The following is a 20,744-nucleotide window of genomic DNA, read 5'->3' on the forward strand; positions in this document are numbered from 1 at the left end:
TACCCCATTCCTCAGCATGTAATAATCCAGGGTCCTGCCAGCCTCCAGCCAGATTCCTTTCCTCGGATCTTCATCAGATAAGAAGAGGCCAAAGTCAAATGCTGTGGGCAAAGGGAAGAGGTCAAGTCATACAGAGGCTCTGGGGTATGTGCCCAGTAGTTGGACACAGTACAACAAAGCACTGTTCCCTTGAACAAGAACCTCCATTGTACAGGACAGACATACTACCAACAATGGAACCATATGAAAAAGCCGTAAATATACAGGGTGAAAGTACTGACATGACAGCGTTTCTCACTGTTTTACATTTTTTAAATTATTGAGAACAATTTAGAAATAAGTGTCCAGAATCCTTATAGTATAACCGTGGTGCTAAGTAGTCATGTTCAGAGCAGAATACTAATGCATAACAAATAATAAGGCAGTATGCAGGATCGGTATTCCTAGAAGTAAAAAAAAAAAAAAAAAGTAAATACCTTGGCCTGACTGAGCCTCTGGAACCCTCTCCCGGATGATCCGGCAGGCATCATAGACCGCCGTGGACGGCTCAAACTGCATGGTCTTAATAACATTGCACTGCCGTACACAGATCTTCAGCGACAGGGCAACCATGGTGACTGATAACTGGACAAAACCTGCACACTGAAAACAATGAAAAAAAAATTAAATTACAGACAGATTCGAGCACATTCATTATTTTACTGTGAAATAAAAAGTACTTTACTCCATTTTGATACAATATATACAATAAGCATACGGTATCATCATTAAAAAAAACTGCCTAAAATCATTAAATAGAACTGCGCTCATAAAACATCTTGACACACAGTATACACAGCTTTTATCATGGGCATGAAAATGCTATTGTGATATTCACTGGTGAGAGTGAGCAATGACAATCTAAATTTCAAATTAAATCACTATATTTTTGGAGTGAACCCACTGAAACACAAACCGTACAAATGTATTGCAGATGTTGCCCTTAGTCGGGTCCTAACCCTAGACCCTATGGCTGCAGGGCACCAGTGCTAACCACTGAGCTGCCAGCACCGTGCACACAAATGTATTCATTTAGAACAGTCCTTGTGCCTAAAGGAGCTCACAATCTACAGTTTCCTAATGGTATGAGATAGTTTTCAATATACTGTATGCCATGGTTGTCTAGTAGGGATTTACAGAAGCTACTGTAGATAACATATAGAAGACCCTGGTCATGGTCCACGGTCACCTGCTCTGTGTAGCGGTGGCCCTTTTTACAATCCTATCCAATGCACCCACGTAGCAGCTGCAGTAACATGTAGCAGGCTCAGCCTGGGTCATTGCTGCATAAAGTGTAACAGTATCTACTGAGGTCTCCATTTACAGTAGAACTGATCATGCTGCAGAGATAGCGACAGAACAGAGCGACTATTTAAAAAAAATGGTGGGAGGATGAAGAAGATAAAGCTCAGGAAGAGACAGCAGCATATGAAACAGCAAGACAGGGAGCCTGAAAGGGACAGAGCAGGAAAGTCAAAGCAAAGATGAGATACAAAGAACACAGCTGCTGCATCAAAAAAGGAAGGTACTTTCACATGGGCCGATGATCAGGCAATTATTGGGATGGCACATTCCTAGGAACGCATTCCCAATAATAGTCTGTGTAAAGGTACTGTTAATCACCCAATGAACGAGCAAATGTTCGTTCATCAGCTGAAAGCAATGGAGATGTGGTCACCTAAATCATTGTTTCTGGGCAGTGGATTGTTCTGTGTAAATAAGGACCCGCTGTAAGGACCCAAAGTAATGATTCTCTATGGCAGGCATGTCCAAAGTGTGGCCCTCCAGCTATTGCAAAACTACAACTCCCAGCATGCCCTAATAGCTGTAAGCTATCCAGGCATGCTGGGAGTTGTAGTTTTGCAACAGCTGGAGGGCCGCACTTTGGACATGCCTGCTCTATGGGGACAAGTGATCTCAGTAGCCATTACTCGTTGTCAAGCTTGGGCAGGTATACATGTATTCTGAACGGGGACAAGGGAATATGTCACTGTAGACACCTCTGGGGTGGCTTATCTCCTCAAGAGCACAAGAAACGAGAATGCTGAAATTCAATCACAGGGTCCTTATCGGGCAGATTTTGGAGGCCACATGCACATTAGATAGTTAGCTGGGTGTGTGTGTCTGTGTCCACTAAAGGTATCCGAACCGTCGCATTTACAAACACGAAATTTGGCACACAGGTACATCAGGTGTCCGGGAAGGTTTTAGACCAGGTCTCAGCTGTCTAGCATGTACCGTTCCTGAGATATTCCCAAAAAAATGCATTAGCCAATAGAAGCCTGGTAACATGACCCTTATCAGCCAATAGAACCTCGCAGGCCCTTAGTCTCCACATACACACAGTTTTACTCCAGGTTTCCATAACAACCCAGCCATTTATCTTCACTGCTGTAGGAGAGCTTTAAGGAAATCTGTCACCAGGATAATCACTATTGAAGTAAAGCCATGGCCTAATAGCACTTAGTACCTTATTTCCAGATGTGCCTTTGTCCAGCAATAGATGTTTTTATCCTCTGAAAATCCAGTTTATTTGGTATGCAAATGAGTAAGGTGCCCAGAGGGGTGTCACTCTTGCAGGAAGGTGCCCAGTCACTCCCCCTGCCACAATGTGTCCACCCACAAAAGACTTAAAACCCTGCCAGCTAAGCCACGCCCCGATCTGGTTAGGTCACGCCCCCTCCACTCCTCAGCCGATGGGGATTAAAAAAATGAAGGTAAAAAACAACACCTGTCAGCTGCAGGGGTGGGAGGGTGACTTTCTCCCTGCAGCTCACACTCAGACAGTACAGTGCTGCTGTCTTAGAGTGAGCTGTTCAAAAAGACATGCCCCTGATCCAGTAACGGCCACTGTTAAGGGGACGGGCCCCTGTGGAGGTAGCTGTCAAGAGGGTGGTATGCTGTGAAAGTCACTGTTAAAGGGGAAGGCCGCTGTAAAGGTCAAAATTAAGGGGGTGGGCTGCTGTGGAGGTCCAATTTTAAGGGACGGGGCACTGTGGGGGGGCAGTGTTAAGGGGCGGGGGGCTGTAGATGTCACTGTTATAGTGGACAATGTTGATAGCTTTTAACGACACACACAAACATAACATGAAATAGATTAAATATACCCGAGTCCTTCAGCTAGTGTTTTAATAAAATAACATTGGTCCTGGCATCTGGTCTGATGTACAGTCATACTACGGATCCATGATTTATAACACATGACCACTGCAGTCAGTCAGTGGCCTCAGCAGTCCTGTGCTATATACCGCTGGTCCCAGTGACTGGTGCGGCAGTCCTGTGTTCTATGTCTACATCACCGCTGCAGCCTGAAAACATAGACCAGAGCGGCAGCGCTGGAAATGTAGGGGGGGGGGGGTTAAGTGGTGAGAACGTGTTCTTTTCTTATTTTAGAGGCGCTGGGGAAGTTTTTCTATAAGTCAGACAACCCTTTTTATGTAGTTACTTCTATAAACTGGTAACATCTGAAGCTAAGGAACAAGTAGTATGATCTGTCGGTGACCTTATGAGAGCTGTGAGAGTGTAACTGCAAATCACAATGCACCCACTCCTCTGGGAACCATTCCAAGACGACATTAATTTAACAAGCACATGCAGTCCTAATTACCATTAAAGGGTGCATGCCGCATCACTGCCACCAAATGTGTCAGCATCTTTTTTTAGGAGCCATTTGTGAAATGTATTTCTTGCTGCAATGGTCCCACTTCAACCATTGCATTTTTAGTTTAGAACAAAAAGACAGGTCAATGCCCAAGCACTCCATGCAAGGCTTCGTGAACAAGGCCAAGTCTGTATTTCAGGCCGCAAACTACGGATCCGCAAAATACAAATATCTTCTGTGTTCAGGCCATGTTCTAGAACAGGCATGCTCAACCTGTGGCACTCCAGCTGTTGAAAAACTACAACTCCCACCATGCCCTGCTGTAGACTGATGGCTTTAGGCTGGCTAGGCATGCTGGGAGTTGTGAATTTGAAACAGCTGGAGGGCCGCAGGTTGGGCATCCCTGTTCTAGAATGTGGAACAGCTGCACAAATCTGCAAAAAAAAAAAAAAAAAAAAAAAACCTATGCCTCGCCTCATAGAAAAGAATCGGTCAGTGTGCTAATCGTAAAATATCCAGATGAAATATACAGTTCTGTGCATGAAGACTTCGGCTTCTTGCACATGACCGCATGCCCTCCGAGACATACAATCCGTGAGCCGGCCATAGGTCCCGGAGCGGCATTGATCATGCGCACGGGAGCACACAGCATCGTAGGTTACAATAATGCTGTAAATGTCAGGCCGCCCGCGGGACTATTGTCCCGTACTCATATGATCGTATGAGTGCGGGACAATAGTCCCGCGGGCGACCTGACGTCCCCAGCATAATTGTAATCTATGATGCTGTGCGCACGATCAATGCTGCTCCGGGACATATGGCCCGCTCACGGACCGTATATCTCGGAGGGCATATGGTTGTGTGCAAGAGGCCTTAGGCTGTGTTCACATCTGCATTAAAGTCTCCAGAGGCCTCTGTCCCAGATGTCTGGTAAAATGTCGGACTTCCTAATAGAAACAGGTGCAGGTGAACACACAAGATCCTCACAAATTTCTGTGCAGATTTCTGTGCGTTCCCGCACACTTAAAGCGGCGATGACCAATTGCGGTTTAAGATGCAGATTTAATGCGGTTTTGCAGCAGATCTTACCCTTCCATTCAAATGGTTGAAAGCTAAAACCGCAAACATCATTGACGTGCTGTTTGTTTTGAAATCCCTATTCCAGGTCTGTTTCCGCATGGAAAAGTTCTGCAAAGTGTACATGAGATTTGCGTAATCTCATACACTTTGCTGGTACTGTAAAACACTGCGGCTTTTCCACATAGGAATCCGCATGGAAAAACGCATGTATTCTACGTGTGCAGGTGGGCTAAGAGTGCCTTCACACGTAGCAGATTTTGTTGCAGAAAACTATTTCCTGCAACAAAAATAGGCCACATCTGAAGGCACTATCCTAAAGAGTTCATCCAGAAAAAAAAAAAAAAACCCTGAGCAGATTCCAACTGTCGCACATTAAGGGAGAAAAATTACTTCCCAACTCCAAATCCCACAAACAATAAATCTGTGGATCAACTTCCTTTCTACAGAAATCTCGTACCAGTAACTTTCAATACATTTTACATGTACAAAAGGCACCCAGGCCTTTTGTAAAGTAGAACTGGCTTAGTTTCCCATAGCAACCAATCAGATTCTACCTTTTATTTTTGACAGCTCCTTTGGAAAATGAAAGGTGGAATATGATTGGTTGCTTTGGGAAACTAAGCCAGTTCTACTTTACACCAGTTTGATAAATGACCCTATTTGGGTGCATTCAGATGCACTAGGAGATTTTTTTTTTTTTAGCATTTTTGGCACTGGTTCAATGTGGGTTCTTTACCCAAATCGGTTTTGATGTGGTGTTAACTGTGATGTCTGAATACACCCTAACTATTACCTAATAGACACACCAGAGAGATGCAAATAGATGCACAGTCATACTACAGATCCATGATGTACTTACATTTTTCTTATGAATTTACAAAACAAATTGTGGTATGCTGCATTGCCAGTCATATCACGGAGGAATTTTTTATTCTAATGGTGATGGGGAATAAAATATGTGCGCTAAATTTATAAAAGAGTCTAGTCTACTCAAACCCATTTTGGAAGTCCAAAGCTTTTTACTTGGGGATTTAATAAATGTAAATATGAAATTTACAGGTCATGTAACCCACACCATAGTGAATCTTTTTACACTATTATTTTTTAAATACTAGTGTCTGGAAAAAGTGGGTATATGTTCAAAAATAATAGTAGATCAACTGTTTTCAAGCCAATTTGAAAGTGACGACCAATATGGCTGTACTTCCCGGTGTGGAAGGTTTGGAACGAGCGATGTCTTCCAGTTATTACTCGCATGCAGATGAAGGATTACACAAAATTCATTTTACTCAATATTAGTTAAAATCTTATAATATAATTATATTATATTAGTTATAATCCTTTTCGCTAAGGTGCGCAGACTTTAATAGACGACAGCACTGCTCAGCCTCAGGAGATCAGCATTGCCAGCCTGACTGCGTGACAGGAGTGATAACAAGCCCAGAAAAATAATCTCATGTGGAGAGCCAACCTCACAGAAGTACGTTCCATTCTTTGTATGAAGACATACTTAACCTGTTAAAGACTGGAAACATTGTTAAAGAAGCACTCAAAAAAAATGTATTTTATTTTTATTCTCTGACCTGTTAGAAAGGTGCATGATATAAATTGTAGTGAAGGTAATCTTCTTAAGGGTCCATTCACACGTCCGTTGTTTCTTTCCTGATCTGTTCCGTTTTTTGCTGAACAGATCTGGACCAGATCTGGACCCATTCATTTTCAATGGGTCCTGAAAAAAAATCTGACATTGTGCTGTCCGTTTTTTTTCAGGACCCATTGAAAATAAATGGGTCCAGATCTGGTTCAGATCTGTTCAGCAAAAAACGGAACAGATCAGGAAACAAACAACGGACGTGTGAATAGACCCTAATAGTGACTGTATTTGAGTTTTTAACCTCCCTTCTGATCCTCAGCTGTGTCATGTGACCAACTCTCTTCTCCTACTGATCTCCTACTGACACAGGACAGGAAGTCAGTTACTTCTCTATTCATTGAGGCTCCCATAGGAATACACAGAGAAACGGACTTCCTGTCCACACATAAGATGCTGTGTCAGTTGGAGAATCAGAGTGTTCATCACATGACACAGCTGAGGATCAGAAGGGAGAGGATAACTCACAAATACAGTCACTGGTATGAAAATTACCTTCACTACAGTTTACATCATTTACCTTTCTAATTGGCCTTTAAGCAAACAATCTAGGGACGTTTTAGGCTCTACTCCTTCATTTTTTAATAAAGAGCACGTCAGCAGGGCCAATGCTATTATACCAGGTATGCTACCTTGTAGGATTGTTCCTGCTGACTAGATTTTTATAGCACAAACAGTTTGTAGTATGAAAACCCTGTTAAAAAAAAAAAAAAAAAACACTGCAGGGAAAGCAGAGGAGATCTGGAAGCTGATACCGCTAGGCTGTTAATTTATTTATTTATTTTTATATTGAGGGGGGATGGAAGGGGAACAAAAAAAAATACTGCTCTGGAATCCGGGGGGCATGGAGAAATGAAGTTTTACCTTTTTTTGGGGACATAAGGAGTTCTCTTATAGCCTTTCCCTGCCAAGGAAATATACTACCGGAAAATAAAAAAAGATCACCTGCGACTGAGCAAAGACTGACAAAGTACAAACTGCTAGTATGCTTGGACAATGATCACACATCCAAGGTGATGCACCCTTGGGTTCTGCAGCAGGGTATATGTTGAGGAAGGGTCACATTAATTCTTCATGTTATCTCCGCTTGATGTGATACAGTCTGCCACTCTAGCATGGTAACAATCATACAGATATTGGATACCTTCTTGTGGTATGTCATTCCAAGTTCTTTGAACCTGGACTAGTAGTTCAGGATAGGTCATTAATATCAGATCTGCGGGAGTCCAACAGCCAGCATGCCCACCAATCAGCTAAATAAGGAGGCCACAGCGTTGTTGTGAGTGCCATGGCCTCCTTGTAGCTTACCAACTACAGCACTCTCAATTGGATAAAAGACCTACTCACTTTGCCTAGGCCACATTATCGCAGCATCTTCAAGCACCTAAAGAGAAGTCATCGATATTTAAATCTCATAAAACACCTTTCAAGTTTAACGGTTATGTTTTCACAAAAAAATTAAAAAAATCAATTTTAGCATATGTTACTGCTGCAGCAGCATAAAGCAATCTTTAGTTTCTTCACATACCACTGTTTTCCTTGAGTTTTCCCCTTAGTTACGGCTGTTTAAACATTTACAATATGAGGACCTTCTCAAGATGGCTCCTCTGTCAGTTCTGAGGCCAAAACTGCTTTCCTCTCACTTCCCATACACACTTGCTGTAGCCAACAGCTCCCTGCCGGCCAATCGGATTGAATTACTGAGAGACACGCCTACTCACTCTGAAGCCTAATGCACGCATCAGTGTGAAGGACCGCCCTTCTGTCTTCTGTTTACACTAAAGGGAAGACAGACAAGCCATAGCAACGGTCTTTTAAGGGAGCAGTAGAAAGGGACAGAGGACATTAATGAAAGCTGTTATTATAAGGTAATTACACATCTTTTAACAATCATTGACAGACTAACTCAGATATACATGCCTAGCTCTATTAAACTAGCAAATAAAATATGACAGTTACACTTTAAATCCCAGAAACCAAGGTTCAACTGAGACGTGATATTTTGGCACGATACTACACAGGAAAGGTAGACCAAGAGTTATGTCAACAGCCTCAGAAATCATAAGTTAACAACCTTCTGATTAGAGTCCAATTGAATGCTTCAAATAGTTCAAGCAGCAGACAAATGTCAACATCAAATGCTCCGAGGACCCTGCCCGAGTCAGGCCTCCAAGGTACAGCACAATTGCTGCAAGAAAACCACTACAGAGACAGAAAAAAAAAGAAAAAAAAACGGGGCAGGGGTGGTGATGGCGTCCAGATGCTTTGCTAGTGATATATACAAAACTGAAGGCACACTTAACCAGAAGGGCTAGCACAACACTCTACAATAACATGCCATTCCATCAGGTTATGCACTTAGTCAGGCCAATGTCCATTTTTAAAAAGGAAAAATGACCCAAAGAACGCCTCCAGGCTTTACTCTTATAACAATTTGAAATGCTCTTAAAGAGGACCTTTCATCTGTTTAGCCCTGGTCTAATTAGGGTCTTACCTTATAGGGCGGCCCCCACTGATGTCATCACACTTTTTTTGTTGTCCCCCGTTTATTTTGGCGCCTTATATTCTAATTAGCCAACTTGGTTATACTAGGCGGAGACTGGAGCGGTTATCTTCCCCCTGGCTGTGAGCACATCCAATCAGAGTGTACCTTTCATAGCCAGGGAGAATGAGCTCCTCCCTGGCTATGATTGGATGCAATCACAGCCAGGGAGAAGAGAACCGCTCCAGTCAACGCCTAGTATAACCAAGTCGGCTAATTAGAATGCAAGGCGCCGAAATCAACGGGGGCAACAGCAGATGAAAAAAATAAATAAATGCGATGGCATCAGTGGGGGCCTCCCTATAAGGTAAGCCCCTAATTACACTAGGGCTAAACAGATTAAAGATCCTCTTTAAACAGCTGCAAGATTACAGCAGAACCTAATGCAATGTATGAAGAGGAATTCACACATTTTAGGCTCCATTCACACGTCCACAATTCTGTTCCGCATTTTGCGGAATGAAATTGCAGACCCATTTATTTCTATGGGGTCACTCGATGTGCTGTCTGGATCCGGAAAAGCAATTCCGTTCCCGAAAAAAATAGAACATGTCCTATTCTTGCCCGCAATTGCGGACAAGATTAAGCATTTTACATTTATAGTGCCACCGATGTGCGGTCCGCAAAATGCGGAACGCACTTTGCCGGTGTCTGTGTTTTGCAGATCCGCAAAACACATAAGGATGTGTGAATGGACCCTTCGGCTATGTTCACATCGCATTTTTGATGTACGTTTAAATAGTACGCTTATTTATTTATATACAATGGAACCCCTATGGGTGATGGACACCACTCTTATGCCACCTATGATGTGAACAGAGCCTTACCAGAATATTTGCAGTAAAACATCACAGCAGCAAAAAGAGCCTAAGGCCTCATTCAGACAGCCATAATGGGGGCACATATTAGTGTCTACATTACAGCCGGGTGTCGGACTCCTGCCAATCTGGTATTGATGACCTATCCTGAGGATAGGTCATCAATATAGGAGAGCCAGGAGAACTCCTTTAAAGAGGTCTTAGGGCTCTTTCACACAAGCAAGTTTTCTTTTTTTAATCACAATTTTTTTTTAAATTGGTTTTAAATATAGTGATTACAATTCTTTAACAGTATTGTAAAAGTACATCATCTAGTTACATCAACGTAGATCAATATTTCCCTGCATAGTGAAGTTACCCATGTATCAACACTACAGAGTCAAGTGAGGATGTCTAAAACTAAAAAAAGTGTAAGTGAACTTATACCCATAGAGTGGGTGTTCTTAAATTGTACTGAAAACAAAAACAAAGTGAAAAATAAACATAAGCACGGAATGAACGGGTGTCCGAGTGAATAACATATGCTTTCTTGAGGTAGACATATATGTATAATAGCATGTAAGCTTGCGGCGTGAGGGCCAATAGGTTGAAGTCTTATCTATGGGTGGGTTATGTCCGATACCATCTACATCTACTAGAGGTCTACACTGACCATAGTGCGTTAAATCTTGTCATGGGTGGTTCTTGAGCATAGAACATCTTCTCATGAATGCAGGTGGAGTTAACCAAGTCTATCACTTTGTGTATGGTGGCGGTACAAGGGCTTTTCCAGTGCATGATGATTACCAGCTTGGTTGCCATTAGTATATATGAGTAACTATCGTTCGATACTGGTGCCCCAAGATATCTATTCCTATAAATAGAAGCACTAACTCCTCCAGTCTAGTGTGGATAAGATCTGTTATGAGGTTCTGAACGTTAGACCATAGCTGGGAAATCTTAGGGCATGACAAAAGTGTGTGAAGAAGGGATCCTCTATCCCCACACCCTCTCCAACATTCAGGAGGTGAGGAAGGAGACATCCTGTGTAGTCTGGTGGGGGTATAATACCATCTAAGGCTAGTTTTGAGGAAAGCAGTATTGGCATTGCGAAAGTCAGTCTGCCATTGGTCTTTTGAGAAGGATTGTTGGAGATCCGTTTCCCCATCTTATCAAAGGGGCCAGTTTAGTCCTTTTATTTCCTTGGGTTAGGATGTATAAAGGGATATACCACCTCTTTTGGGGAACCTATCGTGTAGATATCTTGTAGCTATCGTGGGGATTTCTAGTAAGGTTTTCTCTCTCTTTCCCAGGAAGGATCTGATCTGCAAGAATTTGTAAATTTCTTTGTGGGGGATTTGGTATGTGTCATGGATGTGGGCGAAGGATAGTATGTTCTCTGGGCCTGTCATATACTTTACTGACTTTATACCCCGGGTGATCCACAACTTGAGGTCTAATCCCGGGATGTGGTCCATAAGGCAGATTGTGGCTTTTGTGGAAGAGGAGATGTTTCCCCCATCGCTTAGTCTCTCCAAGTAGGTTTTCCAAGCCCTAATGGATAATTTTACTGTGAGTAGTGGGGATGTGTATGGGGATCCCTTGAGAAAGCGACCGCGAAACACGTGTTGGATCCAGGACTGTTTTGGTCTGTATTTACCTTTACTGCATATTTTCCCTTTGTCATTTTTTAGCTGAGGCACTATGCACTTTAGATATACTGACTGAGGGCTGTGACTGATTACTATTTTGCACAGCTTGGGAATTTTGATTGCAAAGTTATATGTACTATAATGTAACAGACCTGTGGAGATCATCCTGTGTGATTTAATGTTGCTTATGTATATGGTTCTCTGTTTTATACAAGTGTATGTCCAATAAAAGATTTTGTATTTCTATAATTTATGCTGTTCTGAGTCTAGTTTTGGGTAAATACATGAGGGAAGAGGAAAAGGCCTAGTGCGGAGTGGCAGGCACTGACCACGGGGCAAACATCAGGAGCAGTAAGTATTCCTGCAGCTGTGCCTACTGGGAGTGGGAAGATGCTGATGGACACAGACCGCTGACCTTTCTATTAAGTTACTGCTATTTTAAAAGGGTTTTCCAAGATTTTTATACTGATGATCTATCCTCAGGATAGGTCATCAGTATCCGATCAGTGGGGATCCGACCCGGGATGCCCGTCCATCAGCTGTTTGAGCATACCAAGCACAGCACCGTACATCGTATAGCGGCTGTGCTTGGTATCACGCTCAGCTTCATGCACTTGAATGGGACTGAGCTGCACCTAGGCCATATGACCGACAAACATGACCTCACAGGCCTAGTGACAAGGCTGCGGCGATCACAGGAGCGTCACTGCCTTCTCAAACAGATGGTCGGTGGGCGTCCCGGGTGTCAGACCCCCATCAATCAGATAGCGATCACCTATCCAGAGGATAAGTCATCAGTATAAATCTCAGAAAACCACTTAAAGAGACTGTCCGTTCTCTCTTTAGGTGTTAACTTTGTGTCTTTACAAAAACTCCTCCTTTCTTCAAAGTCAGGAAAAACTTCATAAATGGTGCCCAGAAATCAAATTCTCAAAGCCTGTTTTTCTACATAACCCAAACATACTGATAAGGCTACATGTACACGACCGTTGTTTTGGTTCACATCCGAGCCACAGTTTTTGCGGCTCGGGGGCGGACCCATTCCCTTCAATAGGGCCGCAAAAGATGCGGACAGCACTCCGTGTGCTGTCCGCATCCGTTGCTCCGTTCCGTGGTCCGCAAAAAAAAAATAAACCTGTCTTATTCTTGTCCGTTTTGCGGACAAGAATAGGCAGTTATATCAATGGCTGTCCGTGCCGTTCTGCAAATCCGTGTTTTGCGGACCGGAAAAAAAAAAAAAAACACACAACGGTCGTGTGCATGAGGCCTAAAAGGAATGATTCAGGTAATAAAAATATACCAGGGCACAGCTGTCAATGGAAATCTGTGATAGACTGCATAAAGGAAGTTCTGCCAGCGAGGGGACCATACGGGTAGGACATTACATTACAGTACACTGCTATTCCAGGCACCAGATTGAAGTTCATTCTGTACATACCTTGACAATCAGGAGACGGATCATTGTAAAATAAGAGAATGAATAGAATGAAACCAAGCCAAAGCAAGTCAGCAAGACATAAAACAAAAGAAGGCAAACAAAACGCACCCTAATAGAAGTGTGTGGAGAAAGGGAACAGAACAATATCACTCCTGACTACAGACAACCCCACTGGCAGACACAAAAGAGAAAAGGTTATAGGATTAAAGGGCGCCAGAGCTCCAGAGACGTAGTGGTGACTGAGGGATCCCTGCAGGTGTGCACGGATTATTCCGGGCACAGACACAACAAAGGACAGCAAGCACCCTTCTCACAGGTCACCGACATCTCATACCATGCACTAAATGGACCGGACAAAGCTCAGTAATGAAATGGAAAAGTTATGGATCAGGTTACCATACAGTGTGTAAGTGCCTGTTTAATGGGTGAGAAATACGTAAATCACTTGCATTCAAATCCTTCAGATATTTATAGGTACATAAGTGAGAACAGTCTTATTACATACACGTTGTACACTTAGAGGGGGCCTGGCACCAGGGAATTCGGCAGCTTCTACGGCTAGCTCAGCTGAAAAAAAAATTACATCTTTTCCTTAGCCAACTTTAGTTCTTTAATCCATATGCAAATGAGTTTGCATTCGAGTGCACCGAGGGCGGGCCCAAGCCTCTGAGTGCACCCTAGTGCCTCCTTCCTCTGCCAGCCCCTCTTCACCTTCTTTATTGGCAGGGCCAGGCTCCTGCACAGTCACTTTGCCTGGCCCTGTCGAGAAGGAGAGTGAGGGGCTGGTTATGACTAAGGGTTAGCTACAACCTGAAACATGAAGCTTGGTCTTGCCTTTCTGAGTCCATTTCATCTGACATGATTCTTTTAATGATGCAGGAGCCCCTTGCTTTTCTATTGCACTTCCATGCATCCCATCAGGTGAGCTGAATACACGTGACTTCTAAGGCGGATTTATATATACATACAGTAATGCGCAAACATTTTAGGCAGGTGTGGAAAATGCTGAAAAGTAAGAATGCTTTTAAAAATAGAAGTGTTAATAGTTTATTTTTATCAACAAAATACGTGACTGAAGAAAAAAAGAAGTCTAAATCAAATAAATATTTGGTGTGACCACCTTTTGACTTCAGAAAAGCATGAGTTCTTCTAGGTAGAAGGGATGCAAATGAGCTCTTAACAAGCTCTGCCTCTAATGACACCAGATGTACGGTAGCTATCCTATAAGTCAGTGTTCAACCCTTTAAACAGGCCTTAAGACATGACTTGGATAATAAGAGAGCACCTCATCTGCAGACAGCCGTTTTGGGGTGATTGCCCCCCATCAGTGCAGAGCAGAGAGTACTGGCTTAACTTGGTGAAAGGTCTAAGGCCTCATTCACACGACCGTTGTTTTGGTCCGCATCCGAGCAGCAGTTTTTCTGGCTTGGATGCGGACCCATTCACTTCAACGGGGCCGCAAAAGATGTGGACAGCACTCCATGTGCTATCCGCACCCGTTGCTCCGTTCCGTGGTCCGCAAAAAAAAATATAACCTGTCCTATTCTTGTCCGTTTTGCGGTTACTATGGCCTAGCCTTTCACCCAGTTAAGCCAGTACTCTCTGCTCTGCACTGATAAGGGGAAATCACAGCTGAAACAGCTGTCTGCAGATGGGGTGCTAGATTATCTAATATCCGAGTCATGTCTTAAGGCTTATTTAAAGGGTCAAACCTTGACTTATAGGATAGCTGCCTTACATCTGGTGGCATCGGAGGCAGAGCTTGTTAAGAGCTCATTTGCATCTTCCCAGAATTCCAGAGGAGGATGTATGGCCTATAAGTCTCCTCACTCCAATTAAGGCGCTCTCGATAAGGAGACATAGTACCCCCCTAAATTCTTCTAGGTACACTTGTAGACAGTTTTTAAAGAAACTCAGCAGGGAGGTTGGTCCAAACATCTTTGGGGACTAACCACAGATCTTCTGTGGATCTAGGCATGCTCAAATCCTTCTGTCTCTTTTTGTAATCCCAGACAGGCTCTAGTTAAGATCTCTAGACTCCCTTAAACATGCACATACCTTTTAGCCATCCCTTTGTTCTTTCCGACAAAACAGAATCAACAGGGGGTGGTCTTATGAAAGTGGGTGCTTCTGGGAAGATTTATAAGTATTCTAAGGCTGATAAGGGGCTCAGAAATTAAAACATTGGGAGGTATATATGATGGTAAAAGGGAGCCACAGAGGCCAAATAACTATGTTGTCAGTTTTGCCCATAAAAATGCAAATTCAGCTGGTTCGTCAATCTCAACAGGCTGTCCCTATAGACTTTATATTATCGTGCAAGACAAACCAATATCCAATGTAAATATCAGTTTAAAGTTGGTTGTAGACTGAAAGATTTGCCCCCAAAGTGCTGGGACCTGCTCCTATCTCCAGAACTGGCCCTCCAAAGTGAAGGAGAGTGTACCACGAAAGCATGGCCACCCTCTGTTCACCGTTCTGAGAGTGTTGGCTGAGCCATTTCCAACAGAGGTGAATGGAGAGGTGGCCATGCATGGTGCGCTCTAATTCACTGTTATGAGACCTCCGAAAACAGCCAGGTGCATATTTGAGACTTTGATCGCTTTATAAAAACTCATCCTTTCTTCAAAGAAGGATAGCTTTGAATGGAGAGTACTGAAGATAGAAGCGGGTCCCAGGGGTGGTACCATAACTGTCTGACATTAATGGCATATTCTAGCGATATGCCAGCAATGTCTGAGATGAGCAACCCCTTTACGGCTAACATACAGATACCTTCTGTGTGCATTCTGGATTTTCCTCACTCCCATTAGTAGAAAAGACTATTACCATCTGCAATATGGCCAAGAATGAGACATATTCTATAACCTGCCGAACACAGGGATCCTCCAGAAATATGGATATGTGGCGTGGTCCCATAGAAATGAATGGGTCAGTACAAAAAAATGGAAACAATGCAGACAGCACATGGATGAAAAACATGGTTGTGTGCATGAGGCCCAATATGCACTGCTGCAAAAATTGATTAATTACATTAATCACTAATGACAGTGGCAAATTGTAAAGTAGGACATGTACTTGACCAGTAATTTCCTCCATTAATTAGTAATAGCTCTGATTACCATAAGCCGGCCATACACATGTGATAACTGTTGGGTGAACACTCAGCCAAAAGCTATCTTTCCCAATTCTCCAATACTTATGCATGCACAGCTCAGCAGGAGAGGGGAGAAAACCAATGCAAAGCTCCTCTGGCAGGAGTGCATCTCCCCGAGAACTAAAGAACCGGGCAGTTAAAATCCAACGTGGCCAGTACTTCTCTCCCCAACATCTGCTGTTGGAGAAGACCCTGGAGGCCCCAAACACTTTAGATGGTCATCTAAACCCCATGGAAATAGTCAGCCTGCTTTAGTGTCCGTACCAGAATACAAAGTTACAGCTAGAGCTTACATAGGACGTCCCCTGGTTATACGTTGCATTTAGGGTTAGAGAATTTAAACATCATGAAGTGCATTTGACGTTAAAGGGACACATCACACACCAGTATTTCTGTACATTGATTAACAGTTAATAAAGTTCAGCCACTGCTCTATGTTTTATGTATTTTACATTTTTTGCAATTTTCTATCCAGACCATTTTGCAAAATGGACAACAGGTAGTGCACCGATATTGGTGGTCAAAACTAAAACATTATGTAGTAGGCGCTTAAAGGGGATGTCTAGAGGCAGAAAAGTCACTTTATTGTTTATGGTAACAAATTTATCAAATCTGCCCAGACTGTCCTATTGATAGGACAGATAGACAGCACCCTCCAAACAAGTCACCAACACAACCTGTGTCAGAAGAAAAGCAGATGTGGAGCTGCCCAGCCATGGAGGTAACGGGCAGATTTACTAAACCTATAGATGGTGTAAGCTTGGAGCGGCTGTCTAGACCTGCACCGGATTTATCACAGGGGTCAGGCTGGATGATAAATGTGGTGCAGGGACAGACACTTTTCTCTGACTATACCAACTATTGGCTGAATTATTTATACCTGAATTAAGGCGCCAAGTATGAGTATTAGCATAGTAACAATCCCTTCTGCAAGTGCTGGTTGAGCCAAATTGTACCAAATGTTGGAGCAGTTTATGATGGCGTCTAAGTATACTGACACTAATAAATGTGGGCCCTGAACAGGTCTTCTGGGCAGACTTGATAATGCATATTAGTAAGGCTGTGAACCCATAACCGTTTTGTTTTCAGTCCTTTTTTCAGGGTGCTTTAACACTTGCGGCAGAGGAATCCGGCATGCAGTTCCGTCGCCAGAACTGCCTGCCGGATCTGTCAAAACGTATGCCAACTGATGGCATTAGTAAGACTGATCAGAATCAGGATACAAATGCATTAAAATGCCTGATCCGTCTTTCCGGTGTCATCTGGAAAAACGGATCCGGCATTTATTTTTTTTCACATTCTTTTTGGTCTGCGCATGCGCAGACCGGAAGGACGGATCCGGCACTAATACATTCCTATGGGAAAAAAAATGCCAGATCCAGCATTCAGGCAAATGTTCAGTTTTTTGGGCCGGAGATAAAACCGTAGCATACTGCGGTATTAGGGTACTTTCACACTTGCGTTGTTTGATTCCGGCAGGCAGTTCCGTTGTATGCAAACGTGTCATTTTTTCTGACTGATCAGGCATTTTTCAGACTTATCAGGATTCTGATCAGTCAGAAAAATACATTGCAATACCGGATCCATTTTTTTCAGTGTCAACAGGCAAAACGGATCCGGTATTTAATTTTTTTCTCATTTTTAAAGGTCTGCGCATTCTGAATGCCGGATCCGGCACTTATACATTCCTATGGGGAAAAATTCCGGATCCGGCATTCAGGCAAGTCTTCAGTTTTTTTTCGCCGGAGATAAAACCGTAGCATGCTACAGTTTTCTCTTTTGCCTGATCAGTCAGAATGACTGAACTAAAGACCTCTTGATGCATCCTGAAGGGATTACTCTCCATTCAGAATGCATGGGGATATGCCTGATCAGTTCTTTTCCGGTATAGAGCCCCTGTGACGGAACTCTATGCCGGAAAAGAAAAACGCTAATGTGAAAGTACCCTGATCCGTCAGGAGAACAGAAAAATAAACAATAGACAGATCCTGTATTTTAAGCATCCGTTATGCTCAGTTATGCACATTTTGCATCTGTTTAAACCATATCCGTCATTTTCCTGCATGCAGGACTATGTCTTCCCTGTCTAAAATAACGATCTCAAACAGAAATGAAACTAAACCGATGCAAATCCGGCCTTTGCTTCATAATTTCCACTTTTTTTTTTACACAATTTTTCCGCCACTAGACAGTCCGTTTAAGGTGAACCAGTCTCATTAAAAATGCCATCCAATCTGTATGGAATCCAGACCAAAATCACACACACCGAGCCCACCATATCTGAACATGCCTTTACCAACCTGGCTTGATATAGTGTCTCTGTATTAGATATTTATGTAGAAAGTAGAAGTGAGTAATTCGTATCGGGGTGTGTGACTAATCATTGACAGAGCCCCAACCGGAGCTGATGTGAGGGATGGATGTTGGCACAGTACAGCTGTTAGATTCTTCCATAAGGTCTGGACTTGGCCTGGGTCCCTGTGAAAATGCAGCTGTTGTGAAGGCTTCATCGTTGCTGAGATTTGCAGTGTATAATGTATCAACAGAGACAGCCGTCACATAGAAACCATGCTGCCAAGCCGTATCTCATACAGTATAACCAGGACCTTTAGACTAATAAAGTGGTGCACAGCAGAAGATGGAGGAGAACCAACACCATGGATTCTAGATGAAAGACATCTGGTGGAGGTAGAGTTTTCCTCCTCTCTTTAACTTTAAAATCCTGGCATTCCCCAATAAAAAAAAAATTCTAAGTAAATATAAACCAGTATATATTCCCTTTGTGTAAAGTTAAAGGAAATCTATCATCAGACTTTAGGGTATCCACCTGACTGGATAAGAGTAGAACCGATAAAGGGGGCTTCAGCAGAGAAAAATTATGGTCTAAACTGCTGAGGGCGATGTTCAAACATAAGAGACTATACCAGTACTCACCTCACAGATTCCCTGCCGCTATATGCTTCCTGGTCCAGTGAAGACGCACCGAAACAGGGACATGTCACTGGCTGGTGTGATGACCTGTAACAGCCGGTGAGTGGCTGCAGTGGTCATTGTCAAAGGGTCAGAATTTCATCGCTGGATCAGAAAACAGGGGCAGTGTCAGTACAGGACCGGTGTTTAAAGGGAACCTGTCACCGGGATTTTGGGTATAGAGCTGAGGACATGGGTTGCTAGATAGCCGCTAGCACATCCGCAATACCCAGTCCCCATAGCTCTGTGTGCTTTTATTGTGTATAAAAACAAATTTTATACATATGCATATTAACCTGAGATGAGTCAGAGCTTTAAAATATGACTCTTCTCTGGTCACAAAAGTAAGATATGACTCTTATGTTAATTTGCATATGTAGCAAATCTTTTTTTGACAATAAAAGCACACAGAGCTATGGGGACTGGGTATTGGAGATGTGCTAGCGGCCATCTAGCAACCCATGTCCTCAGCTCTATACACAAAACCCCGGTGACAGGTTCCCTTCAAACACAGCCTGTCGCAGCTTTGACCACCTTTTTTTCTGCTGGAATACCTCTTTAAACATCATCACAACTATGCCCCTGTAGCTTTCTGTAGATTTCCCTTTGATCATAAAGATAAGTTTAATTCCAGTGCATAATATATCCAAATGAGATACCTTGAGTCATATGAGAGGCGCAGAAGCCTTGCAGAGTCATGGAGTCATCTATGAACGCATGCCTACTCCTTGCCCCGAGCATGAGCTGTAATACCGCTTTCAGAAGAGCACTTCAGACACGTGCAGTCAGGAGGACTAGGCATGCTAACTGAGATGACTCCATAGCTCTGCAAAGTTTCTGCACCTTCCACGTGACTCCAAATATTGCATTTGCATATATTATACGCCAGCATTAAAATAGGTTTTACAGAAAGGAACGTGGGTGCGGTTTTTAAAAGTAGCTGCGGTTCCAGCTCATCTGCTCCTGTAGGATCTCCAGGTCTGTGCACGGTCACAGTGTCAATGGCATGTCCTGTAATTAGTGCCTCCTCCTAAGCACTTGATGCATCCAGCCGCCTTCATGATATCATTGGTGTAATGCTGCCTAACTGTACTTCTGTACCCGAATATCCAAATGGCTGATGACAGGTTTCCTTAACCCTAGGTTCACACCTGAGCGTTCCTCAAACGCGCGTTTTACGCGCGTTTTTGTCGCGCGTTTTCATGCACGTTTTTTGTAATAGTAAACGCGCGTTTGACGCGCGTTTGTGTCATTGACTGCAGTGTCCTATGGCCACAAACGCGCGTCAAAACGCCCCAAAGAAGCTCAAGTACCTGTTTGAGCGTCGGGCGTTTTACAGCGCGTTCGTACGCGCTGTAAAACGCCCAGGTGTGAACCCTTCCCATAGGGAATCATTGGTTTTCATGTCTTAAGCGTTTTACAGCGCGTTTGAACGCGCTGTAAAACGCTCAGGTGTGAACCCAGGGTTAAAGTCTATTAATCCATTTCTTATGTATTATCTGCACCTGAGAAAACTAGGTGACTCAATATGGAGCCCATTACACCCCAATGATCAGGTCAGTGCAATTCTGTTTATGTATAAAATAATACATCCCCATTAAAAAAAATAATAATAATAATATATATACACACACACACATATATACACATACATACATACATACATACATACACACACATACACTCATTTTTTGTATTTTAAAGAACTCTAGAATTCTGAAAATCAGGATGTCGTCACTTAAATGCACAATTGAAGAGTAAGATTCTGCTCTCAGGTCTGACAGAGTCACCATTCATATTCGGTCTGTAATTAACCC

General features: G+C 43.1%; 1 protein-coding gene across 2 annotated transcripts in view; it reads right to left on the minus strand.

Annotated features, from left to right (window-relative positions):
• The window catches only part of TLN2 (talin 2), a 210,054-nt gene that overhangs the window by 122,101 nt on the left and 67,209 nt on the right, over positions 1-20,744 (minus strand). For both annotated transcript variants that reach the window (XM_044279820.1, XM_044279819.1), the window contains exons 3-4: positions 477-642; positions 4-101 (exon numbers count right to left, since the gene is read on the minus strand). In XM_044279820.1, coding sequence (XP_044135755.1) covers positions 4-101; positions 477-612 — 234 coding nt within the window. In that variant the 5' untranslated portion in view covers positions 613-642. The remainder of the gene's footprint in view (positions 1-3; positions 102-476; positions 643-20,744) is intronic.

Source organism: Bufo gargarizans, chromosome 2 (assembly GCF_014858855.1).
Source record: "Bufo gargarizans isolate SCDJY-AF-19 chromosome 2, ASM1485885v1, whole genome shotgun sequence".
Lineage (NCBI taxonomy): Eukaryota > Metazoa > Chordata > Amphibia > Anura > Bufonidae > Bufo > Bufo gargarizans.